This window comes from Gopherus flavomarginatus, chromosome 1 (genome assembly GCF_025201925.1).
Source record: "Gopherus flavomarginatus isolate rGopFla2 chromosome 1, rGopFla2.mat.asm, whole genome shotgun sequence".
In the NCBI taxonomy this organism is placed as follows: domain Eukaryota; kingdom Metazoa; phylum Chordata; order Testudines; family Testudinidae; genus Gopherus; species Gopherus flavomarginatus.
Window position 1 is genome coordinate 92,491,016 of NC_066617.1, and position 23,495 is coordinate 92,514,510.

Here is a 23,495-nt window from a genome sequence, read left to right on the forward strand (position 1 = left end):
GTTTATTTGCTTTGAAATAAAAAAATGAAAACAAAAGGCCAAGAATTGGATGGTCCAAAGCATCAGAAGACTCGTCAAAAATCAGATTAGACACCATATTTCCATTTTTGTTCCATCAGCATTGTCATTATCTTTCAGATATTTGAGTGAGATTGTCTGTCTGCATTAGGAAGGGTTTTTCCTGCTGGACAGCATTGTCTCACAAAGTCACTAATAGGCTCCTCCGCAATTAACAGCAATTGTCCAGTGAAACAAAGAGCACATACACATTCATTGACACAGTCATGCCGTGTCTTTTCATTCAAGCCCCGGTGAAAACTCTTGATATTGGCTGTCTACCCCAAAGCTCACTTTCTTCTTTAAGCTTCTTGTCCATTCCTTTTGAAATGCTCCTTTATTTTGTCAGTGCAAGCACAGACCTAAATGCTGCCGTACTTGCAGCACAATGCATCGTCTTCGCTTCTGTCTTTACTTTCCTTGACAATGTCAAAGGACTGATTTTTCTTGTTGATATTCAGGCATAGATTTGTGGGTTTTGCCCCATGTTTACCTCTTTATCTTTATCTGTGGAGGATTTATTATTTCAATTCAGCTCCGCACTAAACGGATGCAAAGAAATAAGTGGGCAGAGTCTCCTTCTGAGGCAATCATAGGCCATCTACACTACCGCAGTAAATCAACCTAACGTCAGGTACGAGAATAATGTAGCTGGAGTTGATGTATCTTAGGTCGACTTACTGCGGTGTCTACACCACACTGGGTCAATGGGAGATGCTCTCCCGTTGACTTACCTTACTCCTCTCATTCCTGGTGGAGAACCAGCATCGACTGGAAAGCATTCTGCCATTGATTTAGTGGGTCTTCACTAGACCTGCTAAATTGACGTCCGGTGCATTAATCGCCAGAGCATTGATCCCCACAGTAGTGTAGACATAGCCATAGTGTGATATTAGTGTTTGATTTTTCTAACCCCAACTGTGCGTGTGTTCTGTGTTTTAACACTGCAGAATTGCTTCAATCTTGGAGCTGCAGGACACAACAATTGTGGAAGATGTTAGTGTTTAGCAAAAATAAGCACCCAAAAAAGTGAGTGGATTGATAAATGAGTGAATCCTAAACTCTTTTAATATAAAAAAAGTGAAAATTAATTGGTCAAAACCAGTAAAAACTGAAAATGCAGAGCACTATGTCTGAGCTGCACCTCCATAGTGATGAGGGTTGGAGTAATGAGTGCACTAAATATTGTGTGGTTACCATGAGTCACTGCTACCAGAATCATAGGTGTTCTGGATAGAGGGAAAACGTGGAGTCTCCTAATCCTGCCGTTAACTCAGCTACTAACAGTTTAAGCTTATCTCTCACTAAACTTCTTAGACTGTTTTATATTTTAGTTATACTTTGATTGAAGTCCTCATTTATGTTTAGACTAAACCTAAGCTTATTATTTCTGCACAGATAAGAGATTGTACTTAAGGTCAGGGGTTCTAAACTCTCTTCTGTGGTCTTATTAGTGCCTTGCTTGTATGTTATGTATTCTTAGGATGGCTTAAGGGACTGGTTCCTCTCATACTTTCCAGGAAGTGCCAGTTCTCGATGAAGCATTACAGGAGCCAGCACAAAGGATTGTCTTAAGAGCTGACAGATGCTGTGCTATAAGGGGGCATGGTTTTCTGGTACCTCCATTTGTGGTTGTGACCAAGTTGATAATCTATCCTAGATTTTGGTGGGTCTCCTTTTGGTATTTGTTATACCACAATCAGCTCTTTTCACTCCTGCCATTGTATTAAGCTGTTCTTGCTTTTTATGTATGCATCTTATCTTTGTGGGCCTCTCTTCTCTTCCTGCTGTAGTCTTGTGATATTCTGGACTACTTGCAGCAATTGAATGACCTTTTTTAAAAACTGATCAGTACTGTACATGGTACCCAGGGCTGGACAAGGGCCTTTATACTTTTAAGCCATTTTAGTGCTGCCTATTTAATAAATCTCGTTATTCTTTTCACTCCTTGTGTTGCTATATGGTGCAATCAGTTTGGTGGCATTGCTAGTATAATAGTTTCTCATCTGTGTTCTACTGAATTTTGCCTGTGTTGGGTTACTTGAAGTGCCCAGCCCTCTGCTCTGTTGTGCTGTTATATCTTACTCTCGGTAACACAAAGAGGTCACTATAGCATAGCGATCTCTTCATCTAAAATTACAGGAGTGTTTGCTTTCTAACCGAACGAGAATGTATTTAGTATTTTGGCATAAATGTTTTTGTATTTTATTGTTTGACTTTGCAACACATACTTCAATAATAGTTCTCAATGTAAGAGATAATCCACATGAGGCATTTATCCTTATAGGATAGGAAACTTGATCTAAATTAGACAACAAACTGTTTCCATATATCTATTCTAGACTCTTTTGGTGGGAAAAGTCAAATTCATGTGGAATAGAGTGTAGAATGCTATAATGATCAGTCAGTTATACAGGGTTAGTAAAAAAACACTATCTGCTTCTGTATAATCCATCAAATGATAGGATTTATTATTGAAAAAATCAGAAAACCAATTACTTTTGAGGAAAGCACAGTTAAAACAGATGCGTCTAATGGGATGTTGCTTTGTCTTATTTAATAAAAAGGCAAGAGTAAAACTAAGTTTGGGTTATTCATTATGTAAAAGCTTCAAAACAGAGCATATTTCTTGTCCGCATTGTTTTGTGGTATATCTTTATTCTGTCTTCTGGCTGAATTCAGATGAGTGTCCAGTCCAGTTTTTTGCAATATCTTGAGATGTAACTAAAGTTTGGCAAGACAAAGGATTACATATGCCTTAAATATTTATTTAATAGGCATGTTATTTTTTGCTATAAATAAGTAAATCTGACTAACTGAACATTAATTCTTTGAGTGATTGCTCACATGTATTTCACAATAGGTGTGTGTGCTCGCCACGTGCACCAGTTCCGGAAGTTTTTCATCTAGCAGTACCCATGGGGGGGAGCGCTCCCGTGACCCCTGCAGTGGCGCCTGCCTGGCATGGTATAAGGGGAACTGCACGCTTCCCCCACATTCAGTTCTTTCTTGCCACCAGTGAAGGTGCATTGGAACTGCTCTGCTCTAGCTTTGCTGTAGCTCACCCCCAGAACTGTTCGTTCATTCAGCGTTGGTACCTGTAGTTAGTTAGCTGTTTAGTCAGTCAGTGAACCCGGGCCAGGGCATGCCCCATGCCCCCGGATTTAAGTCGTGTGGCTGTTGTAGGCGCTGTATGCCAAAAAGTGACCCACACGCAGATTGTTTGCAAGAAACCCATATCAGCGAAAGGTGCAAGATTTGCAAATAGTTTAAGCCTCAGACCAAAAGAGAAAGGGACATTAGACTCCGGGCCATCCTGATGGAGTTGGCGCTGACTCTGGCGTGCCGCTCCGAACCGGTATCCAGCACCGTGGCGTCGGTACATGGTGGCCCTCCGGTGCCATTGACCAGCCGGCACTGTTCCCTGTCCGCAGGCATGCCAAGAGGGCCAGGAAGACCCCCTCTTTGCAGCGGCACAGAGGGAAGTCTGGGGCAGAGGCTAGGCCCATGTCAGGCAATCCTTGATCCCCGCCAGGCCCCAAGCCTCCAACTCAACCCTTTGGGACAGGTTTCTCTGGATGCCATCCATGCTGAAGCCCTCCAGACAGCCCAGGATGTCATGTCCATGCCGGTGCCTGGAGCGTCGCCAAAGTCGGTCCCGCGCTCCAGAGGCAAGCCACCTCCGGCCCAGTCTTGGTCAAGGGAACATTCCCAACGCTGATCACTGCCCAGCGACCGCTCGGGGCGCTGTCCAGGTGGATCGCCCTTGATGCCAACCAGACTGTCTGGCTGGGTCCCATCTGGCCAGGTCTTGCAGCACCGCTCATCCTCAAGGAGCTAATATCTACGGGATCACAGCAGGCGTCACCATCAGTCCTTGTTTCCAAGAGGGTATCATAGTTGGTCACGGCACAGTCATCGACGCCATTCCCACTCGGACTCTCTCTCCAAATGTCTGCCAAAACATCGCAGCCCCAAGTGTTGATTGCCGGCGTCTCACCATCGCAGGTCCGCCTGTCAAGGCCATTCACGGAGCAGCTATTACCGTCGGTACCGGTCATCTATGTCGATCGTGCTCCCGTGGTCGTCATAGTTTCTGGCACTGCCACTCCTACTGGTCCAGCGACAGCAGCAGATCTTATGCTAGCCCGGTCTCCATTCGTAGCAGTCCTTTGATGGGCCAGGCCAGCCAACCCGGACAGCTGGCCCTGCCGTTGCCACAGCAGGTGCAGTGGCACTGAGTGTCATGGCCGGCCCAACGGTACCAGTGAACACCGTGACCTCCAGCACAGCATCTGGTGGGAGCTCACTTGATGGCCAGAGCTTTGGAAGCACCATCAGCCTCCCTCTCCAGACCCCTGAGAAAGGAGTCGGTGGGACCTATGTCCTCGGCATCGTGCCCAGAGTCCAACCAGGTGGTGGACCCTCCGGTACCTGCCAACTCCCAGAGCACCTCACTGGCCTCTTCACCCTGCCCGGAGGAGGCGATTGCAACCCCGTCCCCCTCCATCTCGCAGGAGGGCTTCATGGCCTACCAAGAAGTCTTAAAGAGGGTGGCAGCAAGCCTACACCTACAGGCAGAGGAAATGGAGGAGCCCTCAGACTCCCTGTTTAACGTATTATCCCCATCGGCACTGGGTAGAGTGGCCTTGCCCTCCTTGAAGGGGTGGCAGAGATTTCAAATGCCCTCTGACAAACACTGACCTCGTTGGTCCCCATCTCTAAAAATGTGGAACGCAAGTACTTTGTACCCACCAAGGGGCATGAGTACTTGTATACTCACCCAGTGTCCAACTCCCTGGTGGTCGAGTCGGTCAACCACAGGGAGCGGCAGGGTCAGCCAGTCCCGACCTCAAAGAACAAAGACTCTGAGACTGGACTCTTTTTCAGAAGAAAAATGTATTCATCTTCGAGCTTCCAGTTACAAGTAGTGAACCATCAGGCTCTCCTGGGCCGGTACAAATTCAGTCTGTGGGGCTCCCTGCCTAAGTTTGAGGACTCCCTCCAGGAGTGTGATAGGAAGGAGTTCAAGACGCTAGTGGAGGAAGGGGCAGCGACCACTAGGGCGTCCCTGCAGGCAGCCTCGGATGCTGGGGACACGGCGGCATGATCAATGACCTCCACAGTGTCCATGAGACGGGCGTCATGGCTCCTGCTCTCTGGGCTGTCCAGCGAGGCAGTCTTCCATGCAGGATCTCCAGTTTGACAGGAAAGCAGATACAAGGCTGGTTGGCATGAAGGACTCCTGCACGACCCTCCAGACTCTGGGCCGCTATATCCCGGCTCCGGCAAAACCTAAGTTCAAGCCACAGCAGACTCCAGCCCAGACCACCCTCCCAAAGTATGAGGCCGCCTATAAGAAGCAGCGGGGCTATAAGAGATGCCCCCAGAGGTAGTCTCAGCCTGCCCCCCAGCCTGGGTCCTCCAAGGGCAAGCAGGCAGGGAAAAGGCATTTTTGATGGGATGCTCGGGGGTACCCCACCAGTCTTCAGCAGGTATCCACCCCCAAATAAGCTTCCCTTCTCCAACTGGTTGTTAGCTTTCCTCCCGGAATGATTGCGGCTGACCTTGGACCGATGGGTTCTCAACACCATCTCCCAGGATTACCCTCTCCAATTTATTTCCTCCCTGCCCAACCACTTCCTGCCCCTGTCCTTCTTGGGGGACCACTCGCATGAAGCTCTGCTGAAGCAAGAGGTGGGGCGGCTCCTAGGACTGGGAGCAATAGAAGCGGTGCTTGAGGAGTTCTTGGGCAAGGGGTATTACTTCTCTTGTTTCCTTATCCTGAAGGCCAAAGGGGGCTCAGGCCCATCCTGGACCTCCCAGGCCTGAACTAGTATATGGTGAAGCTCAAGTTCCGCATGGTCTCCCTGGTCGATCTCCTCTCAGCGGCTCTCCAACTGGATCACCTTGTGCATCTGTACCTATTATGACCTGGCGGGAATCCCAATTGTGAAGGCGCACTCAACTCGTGTGCAGGCCTCATCGGCTGTCTTTTTGGCCTATGTCCCCATCCAGGATATTTGTAAGGCTGCTATATGGTCTTCAGTTCACACTTTCACCTCGCATTATGCGATTGTCTCCCAAACCAGGGAGGGGGCTGGGTTTGGCAGGGCCCTGCTCTGTCCTGAGAAGTTATGAACTCCTACCCACCTCCAACAGATATAGCTTGGAATCACCTACTGTGGAATACACATGAGCAATCACTCGAAGAGAAGACAGTTACCTTTTCTGTAACTGGTGTTCTTCAAAATGTGTTGCTCATGTCTATTCCACATCCCACTCTCCTTCACCTCTGTCAGAGTTGTCTGGCAAGAAGGAACAGAGGGTGGGGGGAGCGCGCAGCTCCCATTACACCACACCATGGAGGCGCCACTCCAGGCGTCGCTGGTGTGCTCCCCTACAGATACTGCTAGGGGAAATACTTCCGGCACCAGTGCACGTGGCGAGCACGCACACCTACTGTGAAATAGACATGAGCAACACATCTCAAGAAACACCAGTTATGGAAAAGGTAAATGTCTTTTGTTTCATGGCCAAAATTTGGTTATAGATCTACATGTTGAAATTCAAGTGACAACTTGATATTGGTCTAAGTTTGGAAAATTTCCTGTCAGGCACCTTGTCCACCATCTAAATTAGACTAAAGTAGGGAGATAAGGTAGGCCATACAAAGATCAGATGCATACATGAGAAGCCTAGGAAGGACGTTCAAATTTCCAACCAAAACTGCTCCAGGGTCCCAGATTTGGAGGTAGCTTACTCAAAACACACCTTCATCAAACTACTGTACCTCCCTCAAAACAAGCTGAATAGGGGGTCGTGAAAACTGAGTTTCAAAGCTCTGATTGTTTTACAAATTCCCCTATATGTACTCTGAAATTTAGTCAAACTGATGTTACCAGTGTAGTGTCTAGGCCTTGTCTAAGCTAGTATAGTGTCGTGTCTAGGCCCTGTCCACATATGCAGGCACATGCTGCCCACCTGATTTGGGGGGATAATCTTTAAACATAAGGATATTCTAAAGTCCTTTGTATTTGCAGTAAGACTGCCCACTAAGGTGTCGTTGTGACAGTAGGATTTTTTGTGATGTGGAAACTTGTCCATTAGGAACTCAAAACTTATCAGTTTTCCACACAGGTTAATGCTCAGACATCAAGTGGTGGTATACTGTTGGTCATGATCAGTGTGGGATGAATTGAACGTGTTGTGTTGATTGAAAGCTTTTTATCTGTCACTATACTTCCCTAATTTATCCACCATAGGGAAGGACAGGTGCTAATGTGCTAAGCTTTTTAGCTACCGCCGTTGAATTTCATGCTTGTGTATTACACTGGAAACTGATATTTTCAGCAGAGTGCCATACTTTGGAATCTGTTCACCTCTCAGTGGGGATACAAGTTTCCATCAACATGAATAGAGTTTATGAAATAATGCACACCGAGAGAACAATAGACGTTGATGACTGAAATGCTTGGTTTTACCTGAGCCTGTTTTTCAGATGGGAGTTGGCTTTTTCATTGCAGCTTTACCAAATTAATCCGTTGCCCTAGGAACAAAACCAAGATCTGTCAAACCTATTTCTAAGATTATCTTCAAGTCAGAATAGAAAACCTTTCCAGAAAGATTGCGATTGGTAGATTTAGACTTGGCACGAGTTCCCCACCTTTTCCCACCCTCCTCCACACACTGCTTAAGTTACTGAAAGAGGCTATGAAGAGAAACAAGTGTGAGGATGAGGAAGTGTTAGTCTCATATTATCAGTTTAATGGTGGTAAACTGAAACAAAAGTCTAAAAATATTCAATTACACCACCTCCTCCCCCCCCCCAAAAAAAAAAAATCTGGTAGAAGTGGTAGGGGAACTTCTTTGACAGACCCAGGTTCATCTGGGGTTTAAATTATTTTTTTCATTTTCCTGTTTTTATATATTATGCCAGTCTTATGATGCAACTGGGATTAAAACTTGACTTTTAATAAAGAAAATAGGACCAGCTATGGGCTTCAGGAGCCACATGCTTGAATAACATCTAGGAAGCTTTATTATAAGTGGAGTAGGTAATGATGACCATAGTTAAGGTTTCCCAACACTTTCCATATACAACTCTGTTTTCAATTGCTTATAACTTTGCTGAACTCTAACCGTTTGGGCTGAAATTTACCATACAGGGCTGCAGAAGTATTGCATAAGAACAGAGGAATTGACAGACAGAACACCTATCTGACATAATGTGACTTTAGCCACAAATTGAGACTTTAGAAGAAGGTGCAAGAAACTGTGATCTTTGTGAATTGCAGAGGCCAGTGAGGAAGGCAAACATCTGAAATTTTGACCAAATGGCTGCAACTTTAATTTCTCAAGGCCATCTGTCCTGGGTGCACTGGGGAAGGCAATAGATGATTCACCTCTCATCTAGCCTCCCAGTTTCAATGCTCAGATCCAGAGCATCATGTTCACAGTATTCAACCCACCCACTTAAAATCAGACCTCATCAAAGTCTGTATTATTCCAATCCCTACTGCATTTTTCACTGGTGGGTGGAGTGGTAAGAGGTTCTCTTCTGCTTAGCCTGGCCCTTTAATTAATGTCCCTGTGTCCCAGCCAGCCAAACCAGGAGCTAGGGTTGAAGTAAGTTAGTCTTTCAAGTCTTGATAGGCTTGAGAGAGAAGCTTCTCTGATCTCCTTTTCTGCTGTAGCATGTGAAGTTTGAACCACTTTTGGTACTTGACTAATATGCAAATAGTCACTCGGCAGGCTTTTGGATTAATAATTTCTGCTGTTGGATTTGTTGACTCTTGTGTCTCTAGTCTTTGCTCACTGGTTGAGACTTGACATTTGGTTTTGCTTCTTTTCTTCAGATGTTACTTTATTTGCTGACTTCTGAAGGATGAGCAGTTCTCTAGCCTCAGCCAAGGGGCAAAGATAATATTAAATAATTGCAGGCATTACAGTTTAACAGCTGATAAGATAAATTTTGTATCCTGAAAATTACTATGAGGTGTGATGACCAGCCTCCAACTACTGTGGATAACTTTAGTTATCATCTTGGAAGTGATTTGATGCCTTTGTCCTCTTCCCTGGTTTCCACACCAGATACTTAAGTCTGACTATACTGTGCACAAGGGCCTTCACCCTTATGTTCTAGATTCTGCTTGCTGCCATATAGGATGGCATGCTTGGTCATGTTACATAGATATAAAGAGATTGCTTAGAAAGGCTATTGATCTTTTTTTGGCACGTGAAAGGTCAGGAATACCCTGCTGCAATCCTTATGGCACATAGACTGGATGTAGTGGATTAATATGGTAACTGGACTTGCTATTGATGCCATGGGTTCAAGTTTGGCTTAGATCTCAAATAACGATTTAAGATATTGAACCACTTATCCATATGCTGAGCAAAAATTCCTTCCATATGGAAATATAAACATTTATTCTCATGAGAAGTCTTGGAGAAAGAGATGCCATATCAGGACAGAGGAGTTGTTGGAGAACTTTCACATTGCATGCTCCCTTTAGGTATAGGCACTCACCAAGGATATCTGTGTTTCACTCTGAGCAGTCAGACTTACAAATGTCACTGAAGAATGGTTGGAGGTAGGGGAGTACCCCATCCTTCCTCTTCTCATCTTGTTGGATTGGAATCACAAATTAGATGCCACAAGGTCCATTTGGTTGCAGTTCAAACTTCCCGCCAGGGATTAGTCTCATCCAATGCTGGTGGAGCAGCATTGCCCTACAAATACTGCCCTGTCAGAGGCCACTCTTCAGATATGGCATCAGACATCTCTTTTACTCTCTCTCTGGCTGTCAAGGGGGAAGTTGGCATCAGTGATTTTAAAAGACTAAGGTAACTACAGTGTGCTGGCAAACATTCCCTCAAATAGAAAATGAGACCTTGGCTGACTGTAAATTATTGTTAAATTGCTGACACAATTGCTGCATCATGAGTATCTTGGTCTGTGAAGTGCTTTGTTATCCCTGGAGTAGAAGAAGCATTGTATAAAATCAAGGTGTGCTCTGTTTGACATGTATCAGTCCCTACTGTTTCTGTATTAGTGTTCCATAAATCATTAAATGTAATCGTCAGGCACTCAATTACTGCAGTGACGAATGCAGTATAAGAACCTACGTAGAAGAAAATTTTCTGTTATCCCATTGCCCGTCTTTGGTAATGGATGCCCTGAAACCTTCAGGGCGAAGGAGTTTAGCGTTCACTGTTTGGTGTCTTGTTTCAGCTGGAGCAGATTGCAATGCTGGGAATTATTCTGAAAGATCTTTTAGGAATTTCCTCCTTTGCCCTTACGCTGAAAGAGAGAAATACATTCTTTCTGACTTAATGCACATATTGCTACCTTTTCCTTTTGAATAGCATCTGCAGCGCTGTAAATGAGCAAGCTGTAATCAAACAGCCCCCTTCTTTGGTTTTCCCAAGTGACTAATCATGTTAGGCTAGGGCTCTGCTATTGAAGTCTTTCTTCACTTTAATATACTGGAATGCATTCTCAATGCTTTAGCATCTGCTGTCTATTCATAAAGTAGATGAATTGGGTAGACGAGATGTGTGATGGCAGTCCTCTGATAAAAGATCTTGTGGGTCTTCTCCCACTGGTAATGAAAGGCGAGCCATTGTGCCCTTGACCATTCAGGTCTGTAACTTGAATAAATGATGACATGAGCGGGGAAGGAGTTAAATCTTTCTCCTGCACCATTACACTAAAAAAGTGAAACAAAAAAAAAAATGCCAAACCCATCTTGATTCATAGTCCATATTAAAATCCCTTTCCCCAGTTTCTTGATAGGGAAATTGTATTAAATGCTTAGTAGAGAAAGAAGATTCCCTTCCCCCACCAAAGGAGGACACCTGTTTCTAACTTCAGCTTTTTATTTTTTTATCTTTCATTTTTTTTGTTGGTAAATCTCCCAGACAACAGCAGTTCTGTAGAGAGTTTAAATATGAAGGAATGGCAGGACGGGCTAAGGGCACTTCTACCGAACATTAACATCAACTTTGGTGGGCTGCCCAATCCTTCTTCCCCCTCCAACGCCAACCACAGTGTACCAACGTCCAACACTGCCACCTCCGACAGCCTGAATTGGGACAGCCCTGGCAGCTGGATGGACCCCGCAATCATCACAGGTAACCATTTCTCACTCCTTCAGCTCCACTGGCAAACATCAGCTGGGTATTTGGTACAAACTAATCGGCATCTGAAAAAAAAAGTCTGTATGCGGTGGTCTATTCCAGCTTCCATCCACAAAACCTCAAGGAGCCAGGAATCCTTGTGGAACAAATAGGTATAATAAACCCCCACGTAGCTCTTTCCAGTGCATGCCCAGGATCTTCACAGGTGGTTAGGATGCTCAGTGTATAACTGTAGGCTCATGTTGGCGTCCCTTCCGCTGTATGGCATGTCCGGTATGTGCACTGCTGGTCTTCTGTTAATGCCTTCAGTGCCTGGACTTCCTAATTTAAAAATGAACATACTCCACTTGTTTATAAAGCTCTCTTTTATAAGGCTGTCTGGTTGTGTATCTGTTAGATAGCTGAAGCATGATTCAAGAAGGGAGGAAAAGCATGCAGTAGTGGTAGAACTGGGTTTGGGTAGGTAATGGACAGAGACCTGGACCTTGTGATTAGGGGGGCTTGGCAAATGCTTGATGTAAGAATATGGACTTAATGACAAAAATGATATTTCTAGGAGGGAAACTCTCCTATTTGGATTTAAATGCTCATCTTTGTGAGAAGAGTGAGAGATAAACTGTATAAACATGTTTTCTATACAAACTAATTGTTTTCTCACCACTGCCATCTATTAGGTTAAACTGACCTCCTTCACACTGAACATGTTTCTATCATGACTCACCTGTTTTTCTCCCACTTTTTTCTTCTCTTCACAGGGATCCCAGCCTCCACAGGAAACAGTTTAGACTCCCTTCAAGACGACAATCCACCACATTGGCTAAAATCTCTTCAAGCCCTCACAGAGATGGACGGCCCCAGTGCAGCCCCGTCACAGACCCACCACAGTAACCCCTTCAGCACACAGATCCCTCTGCACAGAGCCAGTTGGAACCCCTACTCTCCCCCTTCAAACCCCACCAGTTTCCATTCCCCTCCCCCAGGCTTTCAGACAGCCTTCAGACCCCCCAGTAAAACCCCCACAGATCTACTACAGAGCTCAGCGCTGGATCGTCATTAGGAAGGGAGGAGGAAAAAACATGAGAGATGCAGGAATTGCCCCATCCTGATTCCTCCCCACGCCCACCCACCATTCCCTTCTCATGTCTTTCTTTCTGAAGAATCTAGTTCCTGATCAAATCTTCTCCTCCACCCCCAAATGCAATGCGATCACAGGGTCATGACCGTATTTTTTTTGTTGTAAAGTTTCTGCTGATCCAGTGTTTGAAATACACTGTTTAAAAATATTTCCTTAAACATTGTAAGAAAAAAAAGAGAGAGAAATCAAAGTGCTGTCTCAATGCTTAAAAAGAGAATATATCTGTCCTATGTCTTTTGCACATAATGAGCATTTCTGCCTAGCGGAAAAAGTCAATCTACAGTAGGGGAGAAATGTAATGCTAAAATGTAGAATCAATTACAGAAACATGAACATTTTTATTTTTAGTTTAAACAAAATTACTAAACATGTGGAGGAAAGCAGTGGCCTCGCAGTTATTTTGCATTCAGGTGTCACTACACAGGGAAATTGCTATGTATTTTTTTTTGGAAGGGAGTACTTTGTGTAAGTCAGTAAGAAGTTTGACGAAGTGGGTCAAAGGACAAAACTTGTAGACGTAACTGGCATGTTGTTAAAGAGTGGTTTAAAGAGGGGGAAACGTTTTTTAAAAAAATTTTGGCTTTAGATTTAAAGTAAACTTTAATGTTTTAAAAGTATTCACAGATTTAATACCTAACATATAACATAATATAAGCAGCTGAAACACAAGTGATATTTACGTCAGTCTTTCTGTCTCCTCTGTCAATCTCTCTCTTTTTTTTTTTTTTTTTTTTTAATTCACCTGACTAGGGCACTCTGGGATAGCACTGCATTGGGGCCACATGATCACCATCAGGAGCGCAACCTTTGACCTCCTCTGCCTGCAGCTTTTACTTAACCCTGTAGTTTCTGGACGTTTGTGCAGTATTGAAAAGACAGGAAAAAAAGAAACAGATAAATAAACATGGTTATAACCTGACTCTAAAACTAAAAACAAGGAAATGTACCTCTTTCTTCAGAATTAAAACTAAAATCTTAAATAAAACAGAAAACTTGATGATGACTTTGTTTTCCTTGGTTTTTAACTCTGCATGGGGTTTTATGGAGTACCAGCAAATCCTACTAGCTTCTTCCCATTCATCTTAAACTGAAACTACTCATTACAATAAAAGTATTTAGCATACCCAAAACATACTTTGAGCCTCCTCCATTAGATTGGAGGACTGTGTATACATATAGGTGAAAAGCTATGGAAAAACAAAGGGATTGTGACATCATGGTAAGTGTATATATTTAGAGGCGACCTACAGAGAGGAGGGTATTTGGTTCACACCTTATCTGCTTCTTTGTTTTGCTTGTTTTACTTGAGAAATTCAAATCTTGTTTTCCCTGGGACTGGGGACAAATAGCGCAGTGGTAACATAGTAGCATGATGGCACTGAAAGCTGAGCAATGTGGGGAGCAGGGGAGGGAGTTCTAGTTACTGCTTAAAACTTGGTTTTTCAGTTCTGTACCTCCCAATGCCTAGTGAACATTTGGCAAAGGGACCTCTTCAACGACTCAACGCCCCTGCCCTTGGGTGCAGGTGTGCAAGAGCTGTTTACATACATGAGACCTCTAATGGCACATCTACACAACGAGCAGCAAAGAGTCGCCGAGCCCAGGTCAACAGGCTCAGACTCACTGCCATGGGCTGTGTAGATGTACCCTAAGAGGTCTGCCAGGGAGCCCAACTTTGGTTGTCATGGTATTTAAAATAAGCAAACTTTTTGATGGGTGGGAGATGAGATTAGGGAATGATGCTTTCAATTCAAGCCCTACCTTCATGTCCTCTGCAGGAGACTTTCTATTCTAATAGCCCCATAGTCCACTAACCAGCTGCAGACTTGGCAAGCTTTTTAGTGTTGGTGACTTTAGAAAAGCTACTTCCTTTCTTCTCATTCCACATTGCCCTTCAGTGCAGTTTTCAGAGTGATTGCTTTTCCTAGGAGCATTTATTTACTAAGGCTTGTTAGCTCAGGTTACTGGCTGTAGACAGTTGTCATTGAAAATAAGTTTTGTGCCCAGAGTGCTCAGAAGAATGCTTTTCAACCTGTTCATGCCAAAAAAATTACTTGCCTGAAACCTATCGGGTGTTTAATGGCCTCTGAATTAAAAGATTTTATTTAACAAAAAATGAAAATTAAAGTTGATGTGGACTGAAATCAATGTATGAGCGCCCCCTGCTGCTCCCTAGCAAGCAATTCCTTCATAAGCATGCCAGACACATGAATTCTAGGTGAAGAAAGCAAGTTGGCTTTAATTTCCTTATTGAGATCATGGTGAGGATTGGGGTAATTCTAAGCAAAAACCTCTACCATTAGCAAAACTTTCAAACTTCTGTTAAAGGACTACAAATCCCTATAAATAGCCCTCATAAAGGCTGGTGCAATTAGTTGCTGCTATTTAAGGTAGCAACTCATGAAGCTTACCCACTTCCATGTATTTGTATTCAGTCCCGCTGCCAGAGTTTGGAACGTTTTAAAACAAAAACCTACGTATCAAATTCTCATGACGAGCATTGGGTAGGCCCAATGGATTGTGCTAGCCGTATGAGAGTCAACTCACCATTCAGAAGTTTCATGCTAGCTGCATTCTTCTCTTCCTGGGGCTTCACCTCTCTGCTCACAAAAACAACTCCCTAGCTGGTAACTTTGGGTATAAAGATGTTATTGCAGCCATCTTGCCAGTGTATGGTATTAACTTGTAACCTCTCAAATCTAGATTTAACAGAGTGATAATGCTGCAACAGACAATACATCAGATGGGCTTAATATGTTTGTTGTCTAGTTGTCTCATCTGCTGTCCATGGCTGATTCCTTCACTGGGAGATAAGCCCAGGGTGGTTTTTAAGCTGTTCAAGTGTATTGCATCGGAAAAGTGATGAGGCTTCATTAGGATCTTATGTGGCTCTGGTTACCAATATAGTTTTCTTTTTTTGCATCAAACTCGGTACCAGTCCTTTTATTGAAAGACCAGTTTACATTTTCATCTGTGTTCTGGCCTTATGTCCTTATCTGTGCATGCTTTGTTGCTATTTAATATGTTCTCAGTGGCTAATTTATTATACTGTTTGCATATCTTTGTAGTAGTCAGGCCAGGAGAAGTTCATGACCTACTGGTAGCCTCATGATCCTTGACCAACAGACAAATTAGGTATAGTGAGGCCTATCTCTACCCAAAATAAATTTTGGATGGGAACTGAAACAAATACACCTTCAGAACTATAGGTGTCTTTTCTTAGCAAGGGTCAGCTCCACCTCTGGGAAGTCAAAGGTTCTGAACACAGCAGATTTGGTTACCTATTTAACAACCTTTTTCATGGAACTGTAGAGGGTAATAATGCTGTAAAGCTGAATAGTCTTTAAATTTAAAACACATATGTGGATGGTGGTGGAAAGGATGGGCATAGTGATTACAGCCATGCTCTGTTCTCCAGGGAATAGATTGACAAATGTGCAAGTACCTACCACTACAAATGCAGTCCTAGCAGTACCATTTAACACTGGTTAACACAGTACCAGAACACTGCTGCCAACTCCAGGCATTCAAAAATTGACTGGCTTAAAAATCATAAGATATTTTTAAATTGGCATATTTTCCTTATAGTTTTTGAGGCCTTAAGATTCATGTTTTCAAGTTTTTCTCCACAGCCATGAGTGCTAGAAACATTGTGGTGGCAGGAGGGAATCGATGAAATCTGAGAATCTCATGTAATCAGATGGCTCCAGGCGCTGGGACTTAAAAAAAACCAAACACGCCAACTGTCACAAAACTTATGGCTTTATTAAAAGAATTGACCGTGTTTTCATGGAGGCTTCTTTGGCTTAAGCACATATTTCCCCCACACTCTCATGCCAGTTGTTACTTTTCTGAGGAAGGGCCAGATTTCAGATTTTTTTTCTGAACACTAGATTTGAAACGTATAAAAAGATAATGTGACTGGAGTTATTGTACTTGCCTCTTGCCTCAGGACACGGAGATGCCCACCCTATTTAAGTCCCAGGTGAGTTAAATCTTAGTCTTATCCTAGTCTGTAGTATGCATGGATGCACTGAATGAGAGCACCACACATTGCAGCATGATTGGCCCTCTCTGCTGTGGTGAGACAGAACTGGAATAATATAAGGGGCAATAGTTCAGAAATGAGGTGTATTGGCAGAAATGGGGGACAAGGCAGGGAGCGGTCCAGTACTGGAATAATGGGAGCCACTGCAGGTGAGCATGGAGGGGCATTAACAAACTTCATGTTTTCAAATAAACACCTTCCCTGAGCTCCACTTGTGCTTCTCTCACTCCATGTGAATTATTTTCTATGTATGGAATGTGATTGTGTGAAGTGATTTTGCGGGGGGGTCCGTCGCATGTTGCTAGGCAGTTTGCCTTTAATATTCCAGCATTACCTAGCTGCTTCCCTGTACTAAGAGTGCCTTTCACCAAACTAATCTCTTCTGGGGGGTATTAGAGCTAAATGTGCAAGACTTTAGTGTATGCAACTTCTCCATTTGCCCACTAAATCCTAACCTAGCTCCTCTCTGTGGTCATTCATACCTAAGCTTGGAAATTCCTCCTGTGCTAGCTGAGAACAGCAGCTGGTCATCCATCTAGACACTGGTAAGTCTCGCATTTAAATCTGCTGCTTTAAGCAAGGACCCCAGACACAAGGTATGGTGCTGAGAAGGAAAACTTGAACACTATTAATTCTGCCTCCCCAACTATAAAAACAGTATGGGTGTGGCATACAGTATTACAACTGCCTTGATGCCTTGCTTGTGAAACAGATCTTGGTGGTTTGCTGAAGAGGCCTGACTTGATTTCCTTCCTTGATTTCAACCCTAGATTATACCACCATTCTCTACATAGCAAAGCAGTGGCTACTTAATGGGGTAGGAGACCCTGCAGAGTCATGGTTTATGAAGGTCTTTATCCTAACAAGAGGGCAGAGCAGGATGCTTCCCAGAAAGTGATAAGCATTGACTGAGCTGCCCACTTAAGGGAATTCACCATTGAATACACTGTTGCTTCCACAATTGCTTAATTGGCTGAGTGTGCCATGAAAAGACTTTTTTCATGAATGAGAAAGTGCTGGTGGTTCAATGTCAGACCCAGTGCAAGCTGCTTATTTGTGTTTCTTGAGTTTCAAGCTTCTTGAATGAGAAGCAGCTGCCACTATGGAAGAAAACTATATAGAATGGTAACTGTTCTAGACAGGAACCTAAACCACTGGGTGCTGGGGGAGGGAATGGTTCTTCCTGTCCTACAGACAGGTGCAGTCTGTGTTACTGTTTAAATGATCACTGTGTCAGATTCGTTGCTCATAGCCATGGAGTCCTGGGAAAACAGCATTTCTATTTTTTTTCCCCAGCCCTGAGATAAATCTGGCAAATCCCTGTCAATTCCAAAACAATGTTGGTGAGGGTAGGATGTGACTTAGACTAGAGAGCATCTGTGCTCTTTCCACTTACTGCCGTAATGGTGAAATTTAAGATGAGTCTCTCTAAAGGTTCACACGTGGCAAATCACTTCCATTGCAGGTTCCCATGAAGGTATCAGGATGAATCCCAACCTTCTAGCTCTTGAAACCATCAGGTCTCCTCCTCCCCCTGCAGAAGTGGCACAGTTATCCTGACCAACACTGTCCAGTTAAAGACAAACACAGAGGGGACTGATCTCTCTTGGCAAACACCAACAAGTGGTCCAGAAGGCACTGAAGAATAGAACTGGGTTTTAATTTACATCATCACAACTTGTGCTCAAAGCAATGGCTTTGTTTTTTTCTAACTTAGCATTGGGAGCGGAGATTTTCAAAGCGAGGAGCCTACAGTTAGACTCCCTCAATTTCATATTTGGGCACTTCACTGGCATTTCTTTAAACATGCTGACCGTTCAGCAGCTCCTGGTGACATCAATAGGAGCAGTTGGATACTGAGTACATCTGAAAATAAGGCCACTGACTTTAGGTTCCAGGTTTTGGACATCTGACGGTCAGTATTAAAGGTCATATTTGTTACCTGGAGACACATCTGTAACAGAGAAACAGGTCATCTCCTTCATGTGGTCTTTTCTGGTCACACAATCACCTTTATGGCATGAGACATTTTATAGCTTCCCTATTCCACCCAACTGTGCTTCAGCATACAGCTCACAACTGGATAGCCAGGACAATTGATTAGGTTGCTTGAAACTCTAGTGTCCCACTCTAGTGGAGAGAGAGCCAGAGTCACTCAAGTGGCTTGAAGGAAGGGAGAGAGAAAGCCAGAGCTCTAGCTCTTAAGTCTGAGGAGCACTAGGTGGGAGGGTAAGATCCCAAGGAAGGGTTGGTTGGGGTGTGTGTGTGTGTGGAGTAGGAGATGGGTGCCAAGAGATGGCTGTCCAATGGCAGAAGGGGAACACAGATCATGATGGCAATATGCCTTACTAGCACTTTTCTTCTGGCCCATCTGTTTCTATAGAATTTAAATGTTCATTTCCACAAACTAAAGTTCTGTTCCCCTACAAAGAAAACTACTCAAATGTGGAAGCTGATGGTTGCTGCCCTCCTGACACTACAGACAGACAATACATCTGAGAAACTCCACTCTGCTGTTAACTGAAGCCTAACAATTGTCAGCTTGCTAACTCACTGCTGGTAACTTTAGCAGATACCTATAACTTGTCTGGGACTCAAGGAGAAGCTTGAGTAAACTACCACCACTTCTTCCAGTCTGATTCATGGGAATGTGGTCAGAAGAGTCCAGATGAGGGATAACAGAAGAAATGAAACACAAGTTCTTCCTTGTCCCAGAAAATAGCGATATCCAGTCGATAATGTAAGAGCAAGCCAAAGGCACAGAGAAACTACCACAACTCTTTAGCTATTTTTTGAATTGTAATATATTTTTAATATTATCCTGCAAGAATGCTGAGTAAATCACGCTTGGCGGCTGACAAACCCTCCACGTTGAGTTATAACATGCATAGAGCTGGACCAATGACCTAGAAGTCATCGAGCTGCACGTTGGGGTTGCTGATGATGACAGTGCCAGGATTCGTTGAGCTGGTGCTCGTGGAATTTGGCTCGCTGATTGGATCATTAGCTTCCCTGACTGCTGTCAGGTACTGGAGGATGGTGCGACAAGGACACAGTTACATGCCACCCTGTGTATCATCTCTGGCATCCTGCGTCCCACTCCACTCCCATGGCTTCCAGTTCTGAGCAATATTTCTCCTCCTCATATCAGATGAGAGGTTGCCACTGGCAAGTTACTAGAGAAAGTACGCACCAACACAAGCCTATCGCTGCACAATGACCTTTTAAACCACTAGCTGCATGTTTGCCATCACGTTGCCCGTTATGGCCTCAATTGCCACACCAGAATGTTAGGGCAGAAACACTCTGGCGAGAGGAATGGAATCTGTTATAATCCGCAACCAGTTCTTCTTCGCCAACTCCACAATCTGCCCACCTGGTTTTGACCTGCCTCGTTGCCAGTGGTCCCTGTTAAACAAGTTCTGGCCTGGGCACGGTCTCTGTGCAGCCAACCAGTATTGTTGGGGCCTTCGTGACAGCCCTTTGTGCAGCTGTGATGCAACACAGACGATGACACACGTTGTCGAATGCCTGCTGACTAGGTTCAGCGGTGGCCTAGAAGAACTGTCCCACCACTGAAGATGCCATCGCTTGGCTAGATGACTATGCACACGCCAAATAAATATTATCCTCTTAAATCATTGCTAGGGAAATATTGTGCTTCTCCAAGGCTCTTAGGAGCGACTATCTTTGTATAACATTTGCCAAAGAACCATAAAAGCATTAGTGAATAACACCTTAAAACTGCACAGCAGTTTAGAAATACTGGATGTTTTGAAGTCTCTAAGTAATGGGAGTTCTTTCATGTTGGGCTGCCATTCTAAAGGTGCTTCTCATCACGGTACAAACTAGGACTGAAACATCCCTGGCAGAAACCACAAGCAGATGGAAAGTTCTAAAGTGTGTAACTTAAACCCAAATCAGTACACTTCTGCCCCGATATTACTCTGTCCTCGGGAGCCAAAAAATCGTACCACGTTATAGGTGAAACCGCGTTATACTGAACTTGCTTTGATCCGCTGGAGTGTGCAGCCTCATCCCCCCGGAGGGCTGCTTTATCGCATTATATCCGAATTTGTGTTATCGGGTCACGTTATATCAGGGTAGAGGTGTATTTAACTCCACTATATGCTTAGATGGTGGTAGGAGGTCTCCTGCATGGAGTGATGTTTACTCCTATAGTTTTAATAAAAATTAATCCCACAGTCCTGAACTCCAACATGTCTTTCTCCATTTTCTTTTTTGGTAAATAACCCCCAAATGGAAAAACGCTCTCTCATACTTGTCTTTCTCACCCAAAGCAGGTGTTTTGCTTCTCTCTAAAAATTTTGTGGACAATGTGCCAGGACTCCAGGCAGTTCAGACTTGTTCCCCTTCACTGAATTGCACTGCTTTTAGAACTAGAGTTAGTCAAAAAAAAAATTGACAGATCTTTTTCTGTCGAAAATGTGGCTTCACTGAAACCAGAATCCTGCAGGAAAATGTCAGAATTCCAGTGAAAATCTTCCATTTTCTGTCAAGAAAATCAAATGTTTTGTTTTTTTGAAAAAGCAGCTTGAAAACGTGGTTTCAAACTGATGCTTAGAAATGCAAATGTTCATTTCAAAATGTCAATATTTTGTTTGGGAAATTCCAGCATGTTTCATTTGGAAGTTTCTAAACTGAACATTTTTACCACTTGTTTGGGAATTTTTTTTACTGCTTGTCCCAATTTTGGATGAAAACAAACATCAATCTCTGAACTTCATTCAGGGTGGAAATTCCATTTTTCTAACCAGCTCTTTGAACTGGATACACTGTTAGGTCCAGAGTGTGTCCCAAAGGCTCTCTTGAATTTAAAAACCCAATTGTGTGTACGGGTTGGGGTGTGGGTGTGTACTCATTAGAACTGGTGGGAAAATATTTTATATTTTAACTGACCCCCCAAAAGGCCATAAAATATGAAATTCATGTGAAAATTCCTCCCTTTTTTTGTGTTTGACTGGTTTAAATCTCATCTAAGTGACTGAGGAATCGAATGGTGTAGTTTTCACAGCAGAAGCTGTCGATTCCCACCAAATCTGTTTCAGTTATGCTTTTATTTAACATTGTCTCTGTGGGATCTTGGCGAAACATCTTCTAATACCTTTATTAAAATGCCATTGGCTCTCACTAGATTTACACCTTCTAGGAATCATTTCATATTGGCAGCTGTGATTGGAGAATGCTGCCTTGTCCTCTGCCAAGAATGGAGCTGTTTCACAAGCTTCAGGCGTGCTGTTGGAGAGCAGAGTGCCGTGAAGTTTGATTCTTCTTTTGGGCAATGGCCTTTATTACTGATAACATAAGTCCTAGTGATTGTTTCTCAGTCACGGGGAAGGTCTGTGTTGAGAGAGCAGCGTGTGCCAGTTCAGCTTGTCTAGTCACTCCTCCAGCAAACAGTAACACTTTTAGAAGGATGGATGACTTATATTTTCTGCTACAGCACAGCTGCAGATACAATCTCATTAGAGGTGGCTAAATATTTTTTTTTAACAAAATGTTGACCTGCAAAAGATTTCTTTTAAATTGTGCTTTGGCCCTTTTTCTGCTCCTTTGGTGTTTGAAAGGAAGATCTGAAAGCTGGGCATTCCTAAGCTTTTTTTCTCTCTTCCTCCCCACCCCTCCTGCATTTTTTAAACATAGCTAATATTTCTGTCAGCTCTTCTCTGGCTTTGCTGGAGGAGCCGCTATATGTATTGTCAGGTCTCGCCTTAATTGAAGAAATGAGATGTTGACTCTACCATCACAAAATCCAAGTGCCAGTTGAGCTGTTAAGAGGGGAAGGGATCTTTAGCCAGACTGTCTATAACTTTGTTTTGGTTAACACCTATGTAACTGCAATGGCTAATTAATAAAGGTTTCTTTAATCAAAAATTGTGCATTGCTCATTCTTCAGCAGTCCCCATTGTGTTCGGTAGACTAGACATGACGTGAATTTCTAGTGCAAGAAGAAAAACATTGGGAGAATGAATTAAAAACCTTCATCCTTCTTGAAAGAACAAAAAGCGCACACACCCATTTTTCTCTTTGCTGTCACCTTTAAGAATTTGTTACTATATTGTCGGTCCTTGATTTTCTATGTAGAAGTGATAAGCTGTAAAGAATAAATATTAAAATAAAAAACCCTTTTGTTTCACCTAGTCCCAAACTGCACTCCTAAACTAGTATTGAAGTAGTTTCAGTTACATTTCCACTTCCAAAAACCCTCCTCTCTGTACACATTTTTCTTTTGGAGATGTGACCCAGGAATCCCTCAATACTAACTGGCCAGGGCATTGCAAGAATATCCTGATCCTGGTATGTGCATTCTGTTTCACCAAAGAATATCATGGGAGGTCTTAAATGAAAGTCGGGATCACGGTGATTGTTAATATTGTGAAATGTATGTACAGACACTATCTAAGGATTTATATACGTATGCTGAAAATATGTTCCAAATGTCTGTATCAAGGGAAAATTGACAGAGGTTTTCTGGCAGACCTCTCTCTTGGTTGGCATGTAAGTTAGGCATTGTAAGCCAACACAGCAGAAGCCCCACTAGGGAGGATGTGAAATCCACAAGGAAAAAGCAGGCCTCAGGAAAATAAGTGATGGGCAGGGGGTTACTGTCTCTGAGGACTGGCAGTGAACCTTGGGAATATAAGAAGACAACAAGGAGACACCCCTTTGTCCTGCACCTAGGAAGTAATTAGGCCGTGCAATTACTTTAATAAAAACAGGATCTCAACTAGGCTTGGTTGAAATGCTACCAAGGACATTTGGAGTGAGATAAACTTTAGTCAGGAGGTTTGATCTTTAGAAATAGTTACGTTTGCGTTTTCTATGTAACCCTTTTGTTCCCATTATCCTTTCTCATTATTCTCTTGAATTTTGAACCTTTGTTAATAAACTTGTTTTCACAATAAATATATCTCAGTGCTGTGGTGTTATCCAGGGAGCTGATCCTGAGTTGAATCATACAAGCTGGTGTGTGCACTGTTCCCTTGGGACAGCAGGCCTGATATTTCTGTGAGTGTTCAATGGATAAGGGACTGGGCTCTACAGGGGAAACACTTCAGAGGGGCTCGGTGACTGGGGTGCACCTATTGT

General features: G+C 43.4%; 1 protein-coding gene across 12 annotated transcripts in view; it reads left to right on the top strand.

Moving 5' to 3' along the window:
- Window positions 1-13,340, top strand: part of CNOT4 (CCR4-NOT transcription complex subunit 4) — a 130,711-nt gene extending 117,371 nt beyond the window's left edge. For 9 of the 12 annotated variants that reach the window (XM_050933913.1, XM_050933923.1, XM_050933904.1 and 6 more), the window contains 2 exons: window positions 10,984-11,196; window positions 11,958-13,340. In XM_050933913.1, the coding sequence (XP_050789870.1) occupies window positions 10,984-11,196; window positions 11,958-12,259 (515 nt within the window). In that variant the 3' untranslated portion in view covers window positions 12,260-13,340. The remainder of the gene's footprint in view (window positions 1-10,983; window positions 11,197-11,957) is intronic. The other 3 variants (XM_050933974.1, XM_050933984.1, XM_050933989.1) reach the window with 1 other exon arrangement.
- The last annotated feature ends 10,155 nt before the right edge of the window (window positions 13,341-23,495 follow it).